The sequence below is a fragment of the Colletotrichum higginsianum genome, chromosome 3, assembly GCF_001672515.1.
Source record: "Colletotrichum higginsianum IMI 349063 chromosome 3, whole genome shotgun sequence".
Taxonomy (NCBI): domain Eukaryota; kingdom Fungi; phylum Ascomycota; class Sordariomycetes; order Glomerellales; family Glomerellaceae; genus Colletotrichum; species Colletotrichum higginsianum.
Window position 1 is genome coordinate 969,125 of NC_030956.1, and position 18,064 is coordinate 987,188.

General features: G+C 59.1%; 6 protein-coding genes across 6 annotated transcripts; 3 read left to right on the plus strand and 3 right to left on the minus strand.

Moving 5' to 3' along the window:
* Nucleotides 1-2,929: 2,929 nt before the first annotated feature.
* Nucleotides 2,930-5,709, plus strand: CH63R_03849 (UBA/TS-N domain-containing protein; the record flags this gene model as incomplete). Its single annotated transcript, XM_018298824.1, has 2 exons — nucleotides 2,930-5,542; nucleotides 5,608-5,709. 2 exons carry the CDS (start codon nucleotides 2,930-2,932, stop codon nucleotides 5,707-5,709), a joined length of 2,715 nt encoding a protein of 904 aa, XP_018160070.1.
* A 360-nt stretch (nucleotides 5,710-6,069) lies between these two features.
* Nucleotides 6,070-6,675, minus strand: CH63R_03850 (Ubiquitin-conjugating enzyme E2-18 kDa; the record flags this gene model as incomplete). The annotated part of the gene is made up of 2 exons (XM_018298825.1): nucleotides 6,070-6,323; nucleotides 6,429-6,675. 2 exons carry the CDS (start codon nucleotides 6,673-6,675, stop codon nucleotides 6,070-6,072), a joined length of 501 nt encoding a protein of 166 aa, XP_018160071.1.
* A 523-nt stretch (nucleotides 6,676-7,198) lies between these two features.
* On the plus strand, nucleotides 7,199-9,175 carry CH63R_03851 (uncharacterized protein; the record flags this gene model as incomplete). The annotated part of the gene is made up of 1 exon (XM_018298826.1): nucleotides 7,199-9,175. One exon carries the CDS (start codon nucleotides 7,199-7,201, stop codon nucleotides 9,173-9,175), a length of 1,977 nt encoding a protein of 658 aa, XP_018160072.1.
* A 768-nt stretch (nucleotides 9,176-9,943) lies between these two features.
* On the minus strand, nucleotides 9,944-10,446 carry CH63R_03852 (LSM domain-containing protein; the record flags this gene model as incomplete). Its single annotated transcript, XM_018298827.1, has 3 exons — nucleotides 9,944-10,182; nucleotides 10,271-10,331; nucleotides 10,399-10,446. 3 exons carry the CDS (start codon nucleotides 10,444-10,446, stop codon nucleotides 9,944-9,946), a joined length of 348 nt encoding a protein of 115 aa, XP_018160073.1.
* Nucleotides 10,447-12,633: 2,187 nt separating this feature from the next.
* Nucleotides 12,634-15,315, plus strand: CH63R_03853 (FAD binding domain-containing protein; the record flags this gene model as incomplete). The annotated part of the gene is made up of 5 exons (XM_018298828.1): nucleotides 12,634-12,929; nucleotides 13,028-13,299; nucleotides 13,377-13,747; nucleotides 13,851-14,539; nucleotides 14,604-15,315. 5 exons carry the CDS (start codon nucleotides 12,634-12,636, stop codon nucleotides 15,313-15,315), a joined length of 2,340 nt encoding a protein of 779 aa, XP_018160074.1.
* A 273-nt stretch (nucleotides 15,316-15,588) lies between these two features.
* On the minus strand, nucleotides 15,589-17,978 carry CH63R_03854 (Fungal specific transcription factor domain-containing protein; the record flags this gene model as incomplete). The annotated part of the gene is made up of 3 exons (XM_018298829.1): nucleotides 15,589-16,648; nucleotides 16,735-17,806; nucleotides 17,885-17,978. 3 exons carry the CDS (start codon nucleotides 17,976-17,978, stop codon nucleotides 15,589-15,591), a joined length of 2,226 nt encoding a protein of 741 aa, XP_018160075.1.
* Between the last annotated feature and the right edge of the window lie 86 nt (nucleotides 17,979-18,064).

Consider the following 18,064-nt stretch of genomic DNA (forward strand, 5'->3'; position numbering starts at 1 on the left):
TATAGCGGTGATTGGGCAGACCTCCCTTTCCTTGGGTGGCCCTAGTAATTTGAACCAATGGCACTGGCGCCAATCGCAGGGACAGATATATGGAACTTGGTGGGCGGCGGCTGGGATCTGCGCTAATGCTAGGCAACCTCACCTGCAGAGCAGAGAGCAGACTGCGAGTTAATTCCCAGCAGGCGCTGGCTCCGACGACAATGGGGCCAAGCCGACAAGCCTCCTCACATCCTTCAACCAACCAGGCTTGCCGAGTCGCCGACCCCGGAATTTCGACGCCCTACGTGCTTTGTACAATCTGCTGGCTCTCTTCAACACGGCCTTCGGAATCATTCCACGGCACTCACGGCACTCACGGCACGAAAGACGCCATGTTGGACAACGATGTTGTACGAGCCCGGCAACAATGTAGAGAAGAGTCCTCCCGCGGCATGCTTCGCCTAGCCATTCAGGCTTTGTATGGACTCCACTCAACTGTCAATAGACCGTCCGTCCGTCGTGCTGTGCGCTGACCACGAACGAGAGACAATCCCCGTGGGGTCATGGGGTCAGTCGCCGAACCAAGGAGATTATTCATAGGGCTTCACGAAACCCTCCGCGAGTGCTACGACGAGGTGGCGACGTCCTTGTGTCTGCCCATAACTCGAGTTGCGGCTGAGTCTCAGTGCCATCCTGCCGTTACGATTGGGGAAATGCAACATGGAGACACAACGGCCAAAACAAAATTTCGCACGACAGGCGCTCACCACCGCGACTGGGCAGGGCAGCATGCACTTCTTGCCAGCGCGTGCTAGGCTGACGACGTTTCTCTCGCGATATACTCGGTCCTCCTTCGCACAACAGCGGCGTCCGACGTCGAGGTTGCCAATTTTTATGCTCACGCCTATTCCTCGTGCGACTTGACTGTCGCAGGAAAGGCTAATAGGAAGAAGAAGCAAATATTCCGGCCATGCCACGACGACATCGGCGTTCGTTCTTGCGGATTCCGCCCCCCAACGGTCGGCAGTTTCGGGTGACCGCCAGACTGATACCAGACCACACCAGAGTCCACACACCGGGCTCGTTGTCCACATCGTTCGATGCGACTGCCTATACGAAGCGCATGTCTTACATGTGAGCCTGTGGCAGATGTTGTATTTGAAGCTCCAACTATCGTGAGTATCGCAGCGTCCGCTAACGAACCGCGAGTCAAGTACGAGATTATCGTCATCACCCAAACCAAGGATATGCTGTCTAGAAATTCCGATGGGCGCAGACACGAGACTCGACTGTGGGTTAAGATGAGAGCGCCGGAAACCGGCTCTTATCATTCCCACTTCACGCCACTTCCACTTCGTATTTTCTCGTTTCGCGCTGCAATGGGTCACGAAGGAACCGAAAAAGAAAAGAAATCAAGAAACATGGCGGTAGCCATTCGGAATGCCCGCGCTTCATACTCATGGTATGCATGCTTCGCTCAACCTTCCCATGATCTTCTTTCCCCTGATCATCGTTGTCAGGGAGCACCCTTGATATTTGACATGCGAAATGGGTTTCAGCGGTTAGCTGATGGAGGCGGTGCGCCAATCATCCGAACCTCTTGAGTTATCACAGACGACACAACCCAGCCAGGGCCTGTCGTCCCTGAGGATCACATCGCACTCAAGCATTGCATTATCACTGTTCTATCCCCCCCCCCCCCCCCCCCCCCCCCCCAAATAACCCTGACCCCTCCACATGCGCCAGACTCTCGATCCCGTATGCAATGGACTTGTCGAGAGGACGCGACACGCCGCGCACACAGCATCGTCACAACCCCTTACTGCAGCGTAGTGTTAGTGGCCTTCACGGTTTGTTAGACAGCGACTGATTCAGAACACGTCAAGCCGCACCCACCGCCAGGCGGCGTTGTGTTCAACAACCCGTAAATCACCTCGGCGCTGCCAGGCGATATAGCACCCAAGTCATAGTAACCAAGAGATGAGATGCTTGCCCCCTCAGAAAGACGCCTTCGGCCGAAGACACTGGCCTGCAAGCAGGGGTTTCGAAGTAATTAGGATGCACACTCATCCCTCGCTCGACTCCATTTGCAATGATGTCCGGTCGTTGACCCACGGGTGGACGGCAAGACACTTCCGCTGTATGCGATGCGATGTCTCATGTCTTCCAATTGCCGCACCGAGCAAGTGAGATTATCCTTCTCCATCGACTCCGAATTCCTCCTATTTCCACGTAAGTCAACGATGGACTGAGAGGGACGGAATGACACGAGACTAGAGCCGAGTCAATTCTGGAAAGAGTCTGGATGTATGTGGGGCTTCTGGCTGGAATGCGATGACGATAGTCGACTGGAACTCGCCAGCAGAAATGACCCGCCAGTGTGTGTGGCTTGGGTCCGAAACTACAGAACCGCAGTGCGCAGTTTATGCGAGTATAGTCATGGCTCTATCGTGGGCAAAAGGGTCCCCGCGAAACAAAGCCAGCAAGCTCATCGGAATGAGCGAGGCAATTTTGGCTATTGAGATGTGACAGCAGCGATCATCCCCCGGAACGCCCTAAGGTGCCAACCCCTTTTCTTCTTGCTTTCGGCGCCATCCGTGCGAAATCTGCAGCAGTGAGCATCTGGGTCGTGCGTGCCGAAAGTCTACACGTACCTTCCCAATCCGTAAAGCCGATGGGACTAACACCGATTGCAAGTGGAAGCCCCGCCGACTACATTTCCCTCAGGCACCATCCAGCCACAGCTCCAGCTTCAGCCACAGCTGTGCCACATGCCACCTTACGTCGACACAACACCGCAATCAGCCAACCCGATCCAGGAGACAAGAGGCACAAGTGGAATTCAGAACAAGCCGAAAACGATGCATTGAGCCATATTTGAAGCCCTCACGACCCTCACGAAGCTGATGAAATGATTATTGCACCCTGAATTTCTCCCCAGTGCTCAAAGATGGATGATCTCTCGGGACTGAACTGGTCGGCGTCGGCCAACCAGCCGAACAACAAGCCACCGCCGATGAACCCCTCGGGTGCCAATTACTTTGGTTCGATGCGACCGGCCAATTCGACGCCATCCCCGTTCCCCTCCGGCCGCAACACGCCACTCTCCGCCCAAGGCTCTGGTCCCGTCGCCGCAAAACCTGCGGCTGCGAAGCCGGCCGCTGATAGCTTCAGCAACCTGCTCAGCTTCGGCGCTGCTGGAGCTGCGAAGCCCACGTCGAAGCTCACCTTGTTGGAGCAGCAGCAACAACTCGAGGCGGAGAAGAGGAAGAAGGAAGAGGAGAGGAGAAAACAAGCGCAGGCGCAGTTTGGTGGGGGTTTCCTGGACACGCTCGGATCGGGCTCCGTCTCGCGGACGGCGTCTCCAGGCATCCTGTCACCCGGTTCCTCCACCGGCAAGAAGGCCACCGACGACGACGACCTCTTTGCCGCCTTTAACTCCGAGACCAAGGTCGATAACGCGAGCTTTTACCCGCCTCCGCCCCAGAAGAGCCCCTCGCCCGCTAATGCGCCGGGCCTCGACCTGAGCAACCCGAGCGCATGGAACCAGGCCCCGAGCGTTGCCAACAATGGCGTATTTGGAGAAGATGATGATCCGTTTGGTCTGAACCAGCTGAAGCCCAAGGCTGCGTCCCCGGCACCGCCACTCCCGACAGACGACGACGACGACTTCCTCGGTGATCTGGCCCGCCCGGTTGAAGAAGTTCGGCGCAAACAACCTACCCCGCCGCAGCCCCAGCACTCCGAGCCTGGAAAGCCCATCGAGGCGTCCGACTCCAGCTCCGAAGACGAACGGCCGGCTCCCAGGGGCGAGATGGCCGAGTTTGACAGAGCCGTTGCCCAGCTTGTCGACTACGGCTTTACCCCTGAAAACGCCCGGCGTGGGTTGACGGAGAGCGGTGCGGGGCTCAATGTGCAGGCGGCTGCCAACTGGCTTCTGGACGATGCGCACCGACAAGCCAAGGCAAAAGCGCAAGGCAAGAGTCCCGCCGTTGCACAGAGGAGAGGACGGGAGGACGGCAGCAGCAGACAAGACGGCCAGCGGAGAACCGACACAAGATCCCCGGCAGGCGGCGACCCAGATCTCTCCAAGACTGCTGCCGCTGTGGGAAACAGTCTTTTCAAGACGGCCAACTCGCTGTGGAAGACGGGTAAGAAGCAGGTTCAGCAGGCGGTTGCGGACTTCAACCAGCCTGAGAGTGATCCCAACCAGCCTAAATGGATGCGCTCGGCTCAGGTCGACCGCACGCAACCCGAGAAGAGGGTGCCGAAGGCGACGGACGAGGCTCTGATGCTAGAATCGGGTGGTCGACCTCCAAGGAAGGCCGGACAGTCCTCGCAATCACCACGACCCGACGCACCGCGCAGGACGGCATCCCCGCGTGATCACTCCCCCGCCGTGTCAGCCCCCTCAAGTGGCAGAGGAACTCCGGTGCCAAGATGGCAACAGCAGGGCGGCCCAGCGTTGCCCGATTCGAGAACCCGCGCGAGCAAGTTGGCAATGGCAGATGACAATGCGGCATCCTATGTCAGCCCTCACAGGAGGAAGAAGGGTACGCCTCAGCCGGAGGCGTCGACGCGGCCGCAGCAGGACGAGCCCGACCTGCTCTTCAGCTCTCAAACACAGGCCCCCAAGCAGGCCCAGTCGCTCCCGCAGCGTCCAGCCCAGCCCTCGCAACCATCCTCTCGGCCTGCTCAGTCTGCCCAGCGTCCATCTCCACCTGCACCGAAACCGGCACCTCGGCCTGCTCGCCAAATTCCATCGATCTCGCCCGCGGCGATACAACAGTCCACCAAACATCGACTCGACGGCACAGCCCACTTCAAGAGAGGAGACTACGGCGCAGCCCACTCGTCTTACTCGGCTTCCCTGGCCGCCGTGCCGTCGTCGCACCCGCTTGCGATTGTTATTCTCACGAACCGCGCACTGACAGCCCTCAAGACTGGAGAGCCAAAGCAGGCGGTCGAGGACGCCGACGCTGCGCTCAAGATCATTGGTCCGGCAGGCGGTCAAGGCGAGCACGTAGCCGTCCTGAGTGACAACGGCGGTGAAGAGCGCCGTGAGATGCGCGATCTGTACGGGAAGGCATTGAGCCGCAAGGCCGAGGCCCTCGAGCAGATGGAGCGCTGGGGTGATGCACACGCCGTCTGGTCGACGTGCGTGAAGGACGGTGTCGGCGGGCCGAGCGCCATCTCGGGCCGCCAACGTTGTCAGTCTGCCCTGGCGCCGAAGCCGAAGCCGAAGCCCAGGCCCGCTGCTGCTCGGCCTCGGCCAGCCGCGGCGCCCGCGAAGAGCTCTGATGCCGTGGAGCGTCTGCGCAAGCAGAACCAGGCTGCCGCGCAGGAGGACGACGAGAAGTTTGCGCTGTCGGAGAAGGTCGACGCCAAGATCGCCGCCTGGAGGGACGGCAAGCGGGAGAACCTGCGCGCGCTCATCGGCAGCCTGGACCAGGTCCTCTGGGAGGGCAGTGGGTGGAAGAAGGTCGGGTTGCACGAGCTCGTCATGGCCAACAAGGTGAAGATTCACTACATGAAGGCCATTGCCAAGTGCCATCCCGACAAGGTACGTTTACTGGAACACCCTGCCGGCCACAACGCTGATAGATGGTGTACTAACACGCGGTTCAGCTTCCCCAGGATGCCAGCACGGAGGTGAGGCTCATTGCCGCGACGGTTTTTGCGACGTTGAATGAGAGTTGGGACAAGTTCAAGGCCGAGAACGGACTTTAATGGGGCATGAGGTCGCCTGGATTGGTTATGAGCGATCTACACTGTACCGGACGGATGGACGGATGGACCCAAGGACCAGCACGATGATCATAGGGAGACACCATGGAACGCAAGCTATGAAAAAGCAAGCAAGTCAAGATAAAGTAAATGAATGAAGCGATATTCGGTTCCCCAAACGCCATGCTATGCAAGCCCGTCCTGACCATATCTGTTCTGTACTTGCACTCCGCACAAGGCCATCTGCCTACCTACTCGGCGCAGTCTCCGTGTATAAAATGTCGACATGTGGCCGTCTAACGGCCTGCCTGCGGCCGCCCGTACGCTCTATCCCTGACGACTAAACACCTCTTCCACTTCCCTCTACAGGCCCAGCGACCGCCGCACGCCGTCGCGGACTTTCTGCTCGTAGTCGGCGCGGCGCTCGCGCCACATCTTGGCGGCCTCGACGTTGGCGGGGCTCTCGTCGTTGGGCTCGGCAAGCATGCTCATGACGGAGATGAGGATCTTCTCGACGGACTGGATGGGCGACCAGCGCTCCGAGGCGTGCTCATAGTGGTTGGGGTCGTCGCCGGGCGGGTGGAGGATGGAGATGCAGACGAGGCCGCTTGGGTAGACTGGGATTGTGTATGCTGTTAGTTTATGTCGTGCGTGATCGATATCGGGCGGTCAAAGGGAAAAGGGAGGAGGTGAGGAGGGGAGGAACACGAGGGAGGACATACTGTTGGGGTGCCACATGTCGACGAGGAACTTCATGGTCGGCGGGGCGAGGGGGTAGTCCTTGGGGAACTTGAGCTCGGCGGGGAAGACGCCGCCCTCGAAAGGGGTGCCCTCGGGGCCCTGGATCAAGGCCTCCCAGTGCAGGAGATCATCCTCGGAGACTGGTCCGGCGGTGATACCCTCGGGCGGGTTGTTCGTCAGGGCGCGGTACTCCTGGAGGAGGCGGCGGTGGGCGGTGGACTGGGCCATGGCGCGGGGCTGTTTTAGAGCTCGATGGGGGGGAGCGGTATGTGACGAGTCGCGGATGTTTCGGACGGAGTGTATATTGGACGCAGATGTATGTGGTTCGATTGGGGGAAGGTAAGAAGATTGAAAGGGGCGGTTCGAAAGTGGTGATGTTGTGTATGACCCGCTGTTGACACCGTTGACTTACACACCGGCGCGAGTTGGGATGGACGTGGAGCGATTGTCGGTGCAGCGGTCATGGTGGTCGAGGTTGGTTGGCGGGTATGGGGAGGGGTGCACAGGGGACGAACCTTGCCATACAGCTGTGGCCAGCTGTCAATCACGCGTCGAGGTTTTGCCCGCCAGGTGCCGCCTGTCCGCCGTTGGGATCGGAGCTTTTGCATTTTTGGAGCTCTGTCCATCTGCCGACCTCACTCACAAGTCTCTCCCAGATCTCAGATCTCCCGGGGTGAACTTCACCAGCACTTCTCTTCCCGCTCGACACACAATCGAGGGGACGCGAACCCCGCTGCGTACAATCGACGCCATGCCTCCACGACTCCCACTGAGGCCAATTGCCGGCCGTGCGGCATCATCTCTGTCTCTACCGCAACAAACAAGCGCTCCGTCGCGCGCCGCAGTCTGCTTGTTTTGCTCGCTGTCGACAGCGGCAACTGCCACTCCCTCACGATCCACCACTACTACCAGCCGCCCGTACGCTGCCGCCACCGAAGCAAGAAAGGCACTGAGACAGCGCCGGTTTCAATCCACCGACTCCGCGCCGCTCGAGGCCGCAACACCCGAGAACCCCCGCGCCGAGCTGATCGACACACTACTGGACCTGCAGAAGCACGCCGTGAACCATGTGAATCTTTCCCGCCTGCAGCTCGCCCTTCAGGGCCTCCGGCAGGACCCCGGTCAGGAGGCCGTCCGCGTCGCCATCCTCGCCCTCGCCAACGTCTCGGAGCCGGGCAAGGCGGCGAAGGACCTTCTGAGGCTCATCCTCGCAGACCCGCTGGGCGATGAGTCGGAGTGGGAAAGGGAGCTGGCGCAGCACGACCCGACGCACCCGCTCGTTGTGCGCATCGGACAGGAGCATGCTAGGCCGCGTGAGGAGGCCGCGCCGACGGTAACAATATCCAAGACGAACCTGCTGCATGATTTGGGCGTGTCGTCACCCGCGCTCAACGGCCACGGCATCGAGCTGCTGTTGATGGAGGTGAACCCCTTCTCCGCGGCGCCGGGCGAGGTAGCCTACGCGCAGGATGTCGAGGAGTCTGTATTGGTGCCTACGGTGGACATCCCGTCCAACACGGGCCGGTATACGCCCATCACTACGCCGGTGCACAAGGCCCTGGTTGTTTCCGAAGGGGTCATGGGCGCGGCGTCTGTGGCGTCGCTGCCGCTGGCGGAATATCGCGATACGATACTTGCGGCCATTAACCTGCCGGAATACCCTGTCAACAAGGATGCGCAGACGACGTTTCAGCCGATCGACGTCTCCGTGGGAAGCAAGGGGCTCGACCTCATTCGCCAGAATATTGGCAACGCGATGGAGTATGAGCGCTCGTGGTACAAGAGCAACGTGCCGGCTGTCATCCAGTGGCTCAAATCGGGCGTGCAGAGCGACGAGGGCCATGTCACCAAGCCGGCGGTGCGGCTTCTCATCGCCTCGCTGCTGCGCAACACCCTGGCGGAGATCGAGGCCGAGGAGTCGCGTCTGCTGTCGGGGAGGCTGTCGACGGAGGCCGCGTCCTCTGGCCTGGCGGTGATGAACGAGAGGCTCGCCCAGTGGTCCCAATTCGCGCACGAGGAGCTGCAGCAGCAGCTCGACCTCGCGTTCGCGGGCACGAGGTGGCGCAAGCTGGGCTGGTGGAAGCTGTTCTGGAGGGTGGACGACGTCGGCGTGCTTACGACCGACATGCTCAGCCAGCGCTTCCTCCCCGGCGCCGAGAGGGAGCTCGTCTACCTCGCCGGCCGCATCGCCGAGTCGGGCGTCGCCACTGCCGCGGAGCCGCCCACGTACGCCCAGCCGACGTCGGAGCTGCAAAAGTCGCTGCCGGAATCGAGCACCGTCGCCAAGGCCGTGACGCAGAAGCCCAAGTGGCCGACGCACATCTCCTTTACGCGCCGCTATCTCTACGAGGAGACGGTGCCCGCGCTCCAGGCGCTCGCGCAGAAGCTGGTCCTCCAGGCGTCCAGCACCTCGGCCCTGACCACGGCGCTGGGCGGCCTGCTGTACGTCTCGCAGTACGCCTCGTCTATCTACGAGGCAGGCGCCGTCGCCGCTCTGGGTATCATGTGGAGCCTGCGCCGCCTGCAGACCAAGTGGGAGACGGCTCGGACCTACTGGGAGGGCGAGGTGCGCGAGGAGGGCCGCAAGGCCGTCCGGGGCGTTGAGCAGAGTGTCGCCGATGCGCTGGACGGGTCTCGCGAGGGGAACCCCGTCGAAGGCGCCGAGGAGCTGCGTAAGGCCAGGGAGCTCGTCGAGAAAGCCCAAGACGCGCTGAAGCGCTTAGAGTGAAGAAAAGGTGGTTCATCTGCCACAGCTGTACCATCATCTGTATAATGTATAAATAAAAAAGGGAGCCATATGTCACCATAGACATGTACACGCGCTGCTTCGCTTCGATACCGAAGAAGTAGACAGAAGAGAAACCTTTTGGGGCGCCGAGAGGGCGTTTTTTTTTAGCATTCCTATTGCGGTTCTTGCCGAGAAAGCCCACGAACGTACGCCCTTTGGCGACCGCTGGTAATCTGCCCAATGTGGTATCATGCCGCGCACTCTTCTACACAGTATATCATTCTCAGGGGCCGCCTCACAGAATTCTGCCAACAACAGGCCTCAACCCTCCTTGGAAACAAAATCGAAAAAAAGGAACTTTCCGCAGTGAACCGTGAACGCCAGGAACTTTTCGTCTTTCCGGGAGGTATGCTGAGAGCTCTCCGGTACGCTTTCCCATTTGACAACATGATTTTCATCTTTCTTTCTACCTCTTCTCTGCCCCTCTGCCGTCGTGGGAGGCAAAATAGACATGCGCGCTGCTCTTGTCTCTTAGCGTGGCAAGGAGAGGGAAAGGACGTTGTTTTTGTAGCTCGTCGCGCTTCTTCGGTGCAGGTTTCTCTCCTTTTGTCTCTCCTCTCTTCTTTTCTCCTCTGGTCGTGTAGTTGTGCGTGGTTGGTATGTTGTCGTTCAAGCGGTCGGAAAGCCGACGGCGGAGGATGGGACAAGCGAATTCTCGAGGCGGGGCGGCGACGAAAGGACGAAGACAAAAAACAGCCCACCCCCTCTTTAGCGACCGCCGCGACCGCTGGCGCGGGCCCTGCTGACGGTGGCGCGGCCTCGGGCCATACCGACACCGCGGCCGCGGACGTTGCGGGAGCGGAACATGGGGGCGTTGCGGAGCATGTCAGGGACGATGAAGAAGCGCACGTGGGAGCCGCGGATGTAGACCTGGTCGAGGTGAGAGACGCGGCCGTCGCGGGCGGTGACGGTGATGTCCTTGAGCTGGACGTTCATGTTGTCTTCGGCTGTTTGAGGGGAAGGGAGAGGTGTAATTAGCTTCATGGTTCTTCTTGGTTGATTGTGTAGCAACGGAGGGGTATGGGAGGAAAGTACCTTCGAGCAGCTTGCCGCGGTATGTCTGGCCGGAGGTGATCTCGAGGGTGACGATGTGGCCCTGCGCGCGCAAATGGGTTAGCTGGTGTTCTCTTGTCAAGTTGAAGAAGGGCAGGCATTGGAAGTACCTGAGCCTCGTTGAGGAGCTTAATGGGGATTCCAATGGTGGAAGTCATCTTTGCGGTGTCGGGGTTGTTGAGCTGTGTCGTGGGTTGTATCGTGAGCTGTCGTGGGGGGGGGCAGATAGCTTGTCGCGATCGCGGGTGCAGTGAAAAGTGAAGGCAGCGAGACAAGACGGCGCAGATAGCTGGAGCATGGCGTTTTTCCGCGCCGAAAAGGTACGTACCTAGCAACTGTCTGATTTGGCCTCACCGGGCAAGATTCGCCGAGGGATCGGATGAGTGGGGCCGGGATTTGGGTTGGAGTGGGATGAAAGTGGAGACCGGTGTTTAGGGAGCGTTGCCGTCTAATTCTAGAACTTCAGGTTGACACCATCCACCACCACCTTGGGGAGCTTCGAGAACCCGGAGGATGGGGTACCCCATGTCACGCAAAGTATAAACTGCTCAAGGTGGAATATGCGTCCATCGCGGGCGTTGAAATCGCATCACAGATAGCATGCATTGTTTTCAGTTCCATGTATGACACTTACACTAGCGTGTATGTTCTGTACTCTACTTCTCATTCTTGATGTACTTGTGAGATTTCGAAATGAACCGCGGTGGCTACATACCTTAAGTAAGTGGCAATCTGTTATGGTCACCAGTCAGGCGGCTTGCCAACCGGCCCTCAACAGAGCTCGGATCCCTCAAGAGATCACGGTCAATTACTCAACACTTGGGTTGTATGTCGAGTTGAGCAGGGTCATCGTGGGCTTCATTACAGGGTTATTGATCAACCGCACTAATCAAGGAGCTTTGTTCACGTTTAGGCTGCACCGTTATATTCCAGCTGAGAAGCTGTTGTTCAAAGACGTGCCAAGTGATCAACGACAAGAGTTTTCGAACAATACTTTCTATATGTTTTATCCTCTGCTAGTTGAGCCCTTCGGTAGCCAACGCAGAAATAAAACCCAACGATATACATCACTGTGGTATTGGACCTGCGTGACGCAATGGCAAGCGTCTGGCAGCGTCTGCACGCTCTGCGCGCAGACGGTTGGTTCGATTCCGACCGCAGGAACGCCGTTTTTCAGAGACCTGATTGGTCGCCAGGTACCCCACTCTGCAGGAAAAACGGAGCCCTGAGCCCCACATGCACAATGGGGCTCTGACAACAGTGCACGTATCGGGTTAAAGCATAGTGTATACAGGAAAGGGTTAGACAAAAACAAGATTCCTTAATAAGTCTAGGAATATAAGAGGGTTTTACCTTTAACCCTTTAAAGGGGGGTTTACCTCTTCTATATGTATAGGTTAAATCTGTATAGGGTAGTTAGTACTATAGTGTGAGAAGTCTTTATTATATAGTCTCCTATTAATAAAACTTCCCTTATAAATATAAATACATCACTGTGGTGGTTCATCCCACCGGCGCGCCAAGTATTTTGCCATTTCGTGTATGATGCGCTGCGACGGACGCGGGGCTACGCAAGCTGTCCGTCTCGTAGCCCGTCTGCAAATGCCGAGACACGAGAGCATGCGCAGTCCAACCTTGTTCGATATCTTGGGCGGTGCGTAAGCGGCACGAAGGGACGGACGGGAAGACGGCATAGGTGGGCGCCGTAAATCTCGGTATCGTCATCTCGGGCTGCGGATTCCATCTGCCACTGCCATCCCCCCACCCCACCGAATCGTCCAGTGCCGGAATGACAGCTCACCTCAACTTCGACCGAATCTTGACTGGACGAACGCGGGCTGTAGGACTGGGCCGCCATTTCTGTGCGGCCTGGTTTACAAGCGATCGACAGAGCAGAGAAATCACTGGTGTTGGTCGCGCACAGCCTCGGGTTTTGGGGATGGTGGGCACCTCGGGAACCATTACCAAGATGGGACGAGCTGCAAATTGCCGTGTCCGAGGCACCGCAGGCCAACGTCACACACAACAAGAGGGCAGACCCGCCGTTTGTGAACGGAATGCACTTGCCGCGCCGTCTCACGCAGCCCGACCATGTTCGGTCGGGAGCCAACAAGGGCCCGAACGACGGACAAACGCCATCCACGTTGATGTCCACCAATGCGGCAGTGCCAAGCGCCTCCCCCTGAGCAGCCTTCGAGAGACCGAATGCACAACAGTAACACGCCAAAGGGATGAGAGACATCCCGGCTTTAAATAACCAGGCTTCGGCCCTCGAGATGTTGTCCCCCTCGACTCTCTTGGGACCAACCTAAACCGCAACAAACAATACTTTTCGAAATTCAAAGATGGGTTTCAAAGTCATCATCGTCGGCGGCAGCGTCGCCGGCCTGTCGCTCGCCAACATGCTCGAGCAGCTCAACATCGACTACACCCTCCTGGAGGCGTACCCCGAGATCGCGCCCCAGGTCGGCGCCAGCATCGGCCTGCTGCCCAACGGCTTCCGGATCCTAGACCAGCTCGGATGCTACGAGCCGATTCTGGACATTGCCGGGGACTTCCACCTGAAGTCCTCCTTTCGTCAATCAGATGGCAAGGCCATCGTCCCACCCAGCAGCGCCGCTACTCACCACTTGGAACGTCGGTACGTGGCTAGGGTCTTTCGAGGAGGGGTTTTTGTTGTTCAGGAAGCCTTCGGGATGGACAAAAGGCCAGAAGGCGACATGGCTGACTGGCGATCAGGACCGGGTACGCTTCCATTTTCATCGACAGACAGATGCTCCTTCAAGTCCTTTACGACAACTTGAAGCAAAAGGACAGGGTAGTTCCGGAGAAGAGGGTGAATAGCATCGAGCTTATCGACGGGGGCGTGCTTGTCCACACAAAGGACGGCTCCGTTTACGAGGGAGACATCGTCGTCGGAGCGGACGGTATCCACAGCACCGTGAGACAGGAGATGTGGCGGATCGGCCACCAGCAAAGCCCCGGTTACTTTCCCCAAGACGAACACTCCAGTAAGTTGCTTAGCCAGTTATGCTGTGACGGGTCACGGATCTGTTTTCTTGTTTTCTCACTTACACCGTCCTTCCAGGAGTACCCGTCGCCACAAGATGCATTTTCGGCATCTCCAAGCGCCCGTCCAACCTGCCGGCCGGCACCCAGCAGATGGTCCACAACATGGGCTGGAGCTACCTCATTGTCGGCGCGCCCGGCAACCGGACCTACTGGTTCCTCTTCGAAGGCGTCGGCGAGACCAAGTACGGCAAGGACATCCCGCGGTACACCAAGGAGGACACGGAGACGCTGGCCATGGCGCACCTGAAGGACCCGATCTACGACAACGTGACGTTCGGGGACATTTACAAGAACCGCATCATGGCCACGCTGGTGCCGCTCGAGGAGTACGTCTTTGAGAAGTGGCACTACAAGCGGATCGCCTGCATCGGAGATGCCAGTCACAAGGTTGGTTAACCACCATAATCATGAAGCAACACGCCGTAGACGTGTTTTTTTGTTGTTGTTTTTGCTGCGGGAATCGATACTAACAACGTCGGGTGCCATACAGATCGATCCCATCTCCGGCCAGGGAGGCAACGGCGCCATCGAGGCCGCCGCGATCCTCACCAACGCCCTGACCGACATGCTGGAAAGAAACCCCAAGAGCCAGTCCGCCGCCGTCGTCGAGGAGGCGCTGGCCCAGGTCCACGCCAACCGCCACGCTCGTGCCAAGGACCTCGTCGCCAGCGGCCACCAGCTCCAGCAGGTCCTCACCGGCCGCTCGCCCGTCTCCAAGCCGGTCATCAACTACCTGATCCCGCTCATGAAGGAGGACGGGTTCCTCGGCACGGCGGTGCCCATCTGCAAGGCGAGCCACCACGTCCACCGGCTGCCGATGCCCAACAGGCCGCGCCTCGTGCCCTTTGACGACGAGCTCCCCGCGCGGCCCCTCAACAACAAGACGGCCTCCAAGGTCGTCACGCTGTTGGCATTTGGGTCCCTGGCGGCGCTTCTCGCCAGGTCCGGGGGCCTCGCTCATCTCTCCACGCTCCTGGACGGCTTCTGGTCACAGGCCAGACTGGCATCTGCCGGAGTCTCGGGCGTGAGTCTGGCCCAGGGGTTCTCCGGCCTGCCCAGCATCGTGTCTGCGGGCAGCTTGATCCAGGACGTGCAGTTCCGCTCGAACCTGTTCTCCGCCCTCGCCATCTGGCTCGCGGAGGGCCATCGGGTCGGCAACAGGCTCTCCGTACTTCTTTGGTAAGTAATACCTAGTCATACACCCCCCTATGCCGTCGACTCACCAGTTTTAACTTTCTCCTAGGCCATCCCTTTCCGGCGCTGCCTTCACGGCCTTTGGCGCCAACGCCATCATGCCCCTCCTCGGCCTCGGCCTGGTCCTTCGAGGCTCCAACGCCCTGGACGGGCGTCACGTCCCCGTCGACTCCGCCAAGTCGATCCTGCCCTCCGTCATCGCCGGCTACGCGATCCCCACGATCCTCGCCGCCCTACCGGTCCGGGACCCGCAGCTCCGGCAGGCCGTCACCCTTGTGGCGTCCACGGCGCCCATATACTGCGCCGCCCTAGTGAACGGCATCTCGTCCGTCTTCCAAAGGGTCCGCGACGTGATTCGGCCCCCCAAGCCCGCGGGGGAGAAGGGCGAGGTCAAGCTGACCGAGCAGGAGGACTTCATCGCCATGTACCAGAAGAAGGACGTGGCCCCTCTCAAGCTCACCTACGCGTTCGCGGCCGGGGTCTGCGCCACCGTCCACGTCGTCAGCATCATCTACGCGTGGTCCGGCCCCGGTGCCGCATCCAGCCCGGTGGCCGGAGGCAACGCGTTGTTCGGCCTGGCCTCGGTTGCGCAGACGCTGTACCTGGCCTGGACCTTGCGCTACGAAGGCTTCGTCACGACGAAGCAGGCGATCCTGGGAGGCCTGGGATCCGTCGCCAGCAGCCTCCTCGTTGGGCCCGGCGCAGCCCTCTCGGGCTTCTTCTACTGGCGCGAACACGTCATGTCCAGCCTGGGCAACTAAACAATCCACTTTGTAACAGCATATCGACCTTCAGAACTGCTTTCTTTTGTATACTTATGGGCATTTGGCGATCATTGTATTGATTTTAGCGCAAAATTAGACTGTAGAACCACATGTTGCATTGGATACTTTCACTCTCTACAATAGAATGGGGTAAACATATAACCGAATTGACGAGGCTCAAGATCTTTTGGAAGTCAAGAAGCATGAGAAAGAATCATCGCTGCGCTGGGGTCTGTAACCCCCCCGAAAAGCTGCGTGTTGAATGTGACATCAAAAGTCAAAGTGACTACCGGCGCCCGCCAACAAAAACTCCAAAGCCGACGGGAGCGGCAGCATGTCCATCCCATCCGCGTCACCGAGGTCTAATTCGTCTCCCAAGAAGTCCGCGCCGTAAAACTGGCCAGCCTGGGACTCGTCGCCGTTGAGGATCCCCATGTACTGGTGCCCTTCCTGGCTCCTCGGAAACCCCTGGACCGGCACCTCGGGCGCCATATACGTCGGCCCGGAGCTGAGAGGACGACTCGTGTGCTCGGCCGAGGACAACGAGCCGGCGAGGTTCCCATTTTCGTATCGGTGCAGGTCCGGGGGCATCGAAACCCTGGCGCTGGCGTTTTGGCGACCGGCATGGTCCATACCAGTGCCGACATCGCCAACTGGTTCGTTCGGACGATTTGCCTGAGAGTGACCGCGGCCCCGCAATCGCCGCGGCTCAAACAGATTCAAGATGCTCTGCGCATATAGCCACTGGCTCTTCAGCGAGTGCAGTGTCTGGATCATGGATTCGCAATGTCGTCTGGACTTGGCCGCCACGATCGGGTTGCCCGCGTGCATCTGCGTCGATGCGTGGACCAGGGACGTGAAGAGCACGTGGATGCTGGGCAGCCACAGGCCGAAGAGCATGTCCCTCTTGCGGAGGGACTCGAAGATGGAGCTAATGGTAGCCGCCGCGTCGGAGCAGATGCTCAGGTCGGTGCCCGCGTCGGCAGGGGAGCGAGACTGGTCCGGGACCGGACGGGGTGACGGCCGATGGAGCAGGATGAGGAAGTTGTTGTAGGTGAGGTGGAATGTCGACTGCCAGATGTCTGGCTCGCCCTGGGACAACTGGAGCCTCTCCGGCAGATTCGTGACCAGCTCGGCGAGGGCGGTGTCGGCTTCTCTGGTGGCTTTGGCGCGGTCTTCCGCTGAAGACCGCAGAGCGACGCGCTTCCTCATCGCCTTGGCGAATATGATGCACAAGCGAGTGTGCTGGACAATGAATGTGGCTTCTGCCTCTGGTGTATCCTCCAGATGGTGTTCTTCGATCAATGGGACGTCGGAATCGTCCAAGTTGCTACAAGTTTCTAGGTTAGCAAACTTGCATGGGTGTATGGTATGGTATGGGGGCACAATATGGTAACTTGACAACAGTAAACTGACATTGCTTGGGGTCGACCGTGGGCCATAGAAACCAGCACATCAAATTGATAGAGCGTCCACCACAACCTCATCCACAGGCGTTTGTCCATGATGTTCAGACTGGACGGCGTAACGTCCCGGTGCATGCCCATCCCAAAGGCCGTCCGGGCGGCGCTCCCCACCCAGTGCCACGAGTTGGAAACAACGTCTTCGAGATCATCGCACTGCCATGTAAGCAGGAGAGCAGCTTGCAGGTACGTTTCACGGTGCTGCTCAAAGCGACAGTCGAACAGGGCCTTCGCCCGCTTGAAGAAAACCGGCTTCAGCGCTTTCAGGTCTTCGCGTTGAGGAGAGAGGACGTGTGCCCCGACGAGCAGGATGGAGTTCAGTAGGAGAAGAGACAGCGGCCTGGGCCGCACTGTGTCCGAACTGATCTCGACGTTGTTGTACTTCTTCATGAAGTAGTCTTCGTCGACGATGGGGAAGCCTCGGTTCACGTGAACGAAGTAGGCCTGAACAAGGTCATCCGCCAAGGCCTTGGTGGGTAGTTCGAGGGCCTCCGGGGGCACCGATGACATTCTTGGTGCCAGAGGGTGGCTTCCGAAATGCAACACATTCTGGTCTGGCCGGTGAGACCGCTGGCGCACGAGGTAGTTGAGGTTGGAGAACTCGGTGCCAATGAAGTAGAGGCGGCCGCTGGGTAGGATCTCCTGAACTCCCGTCTCTTCTCCGTCGAGAAAGTCGGCCAAGTTCCGCGTTGCCAGCTCGGTGGCGTAGTGAGTCTGGGCCGTGAAGTCTGTTGTTGCTGCGTTGGTTGCTCGAGGACCCGGCTCCCCGGCGACGGTTATCCACGGGCTGGCTGCATTCGAGGCCGTGGGCGTCGTAGTCGTAGGCCGAGAGTCGGATGTTGTCCGGGGCTGCAGCGGGACATGGGGGCTCTGGGACGCCCTGGCCGAGGATGATCTGGTCTTCTTCTTCTCAAAGATCCGACAGTCGGATACGTCGTTTGCCTGGCACTTGGAGCATGGCGTGCCTCTTATCAGGATGTCGCAACGGACTTTCCTCTGATGACAGGTCACGCAGGCTCTCCCATCTGCAGAAACACAAGCAAGAGAAAGTCGGTCAGAAAGGCCCCTCGTCAATCATGCAAAGAAGAGGGCATGGCACGGACGGCCGAGCATCGGAGGGGGCGCCATACTGGTTCTCCCTTTCCTCGACGTCAGGTCCGCCGTCGTTGACGCCCTAGTGCGCCCTACTGCTGACATGTCTATGGTCTGATAAGGAGTTACGGCTGCGAACACTTTCCGAGAGGGCCGCTTGCTAGGTCGACCACGGTGAGTTTCGACGGGGA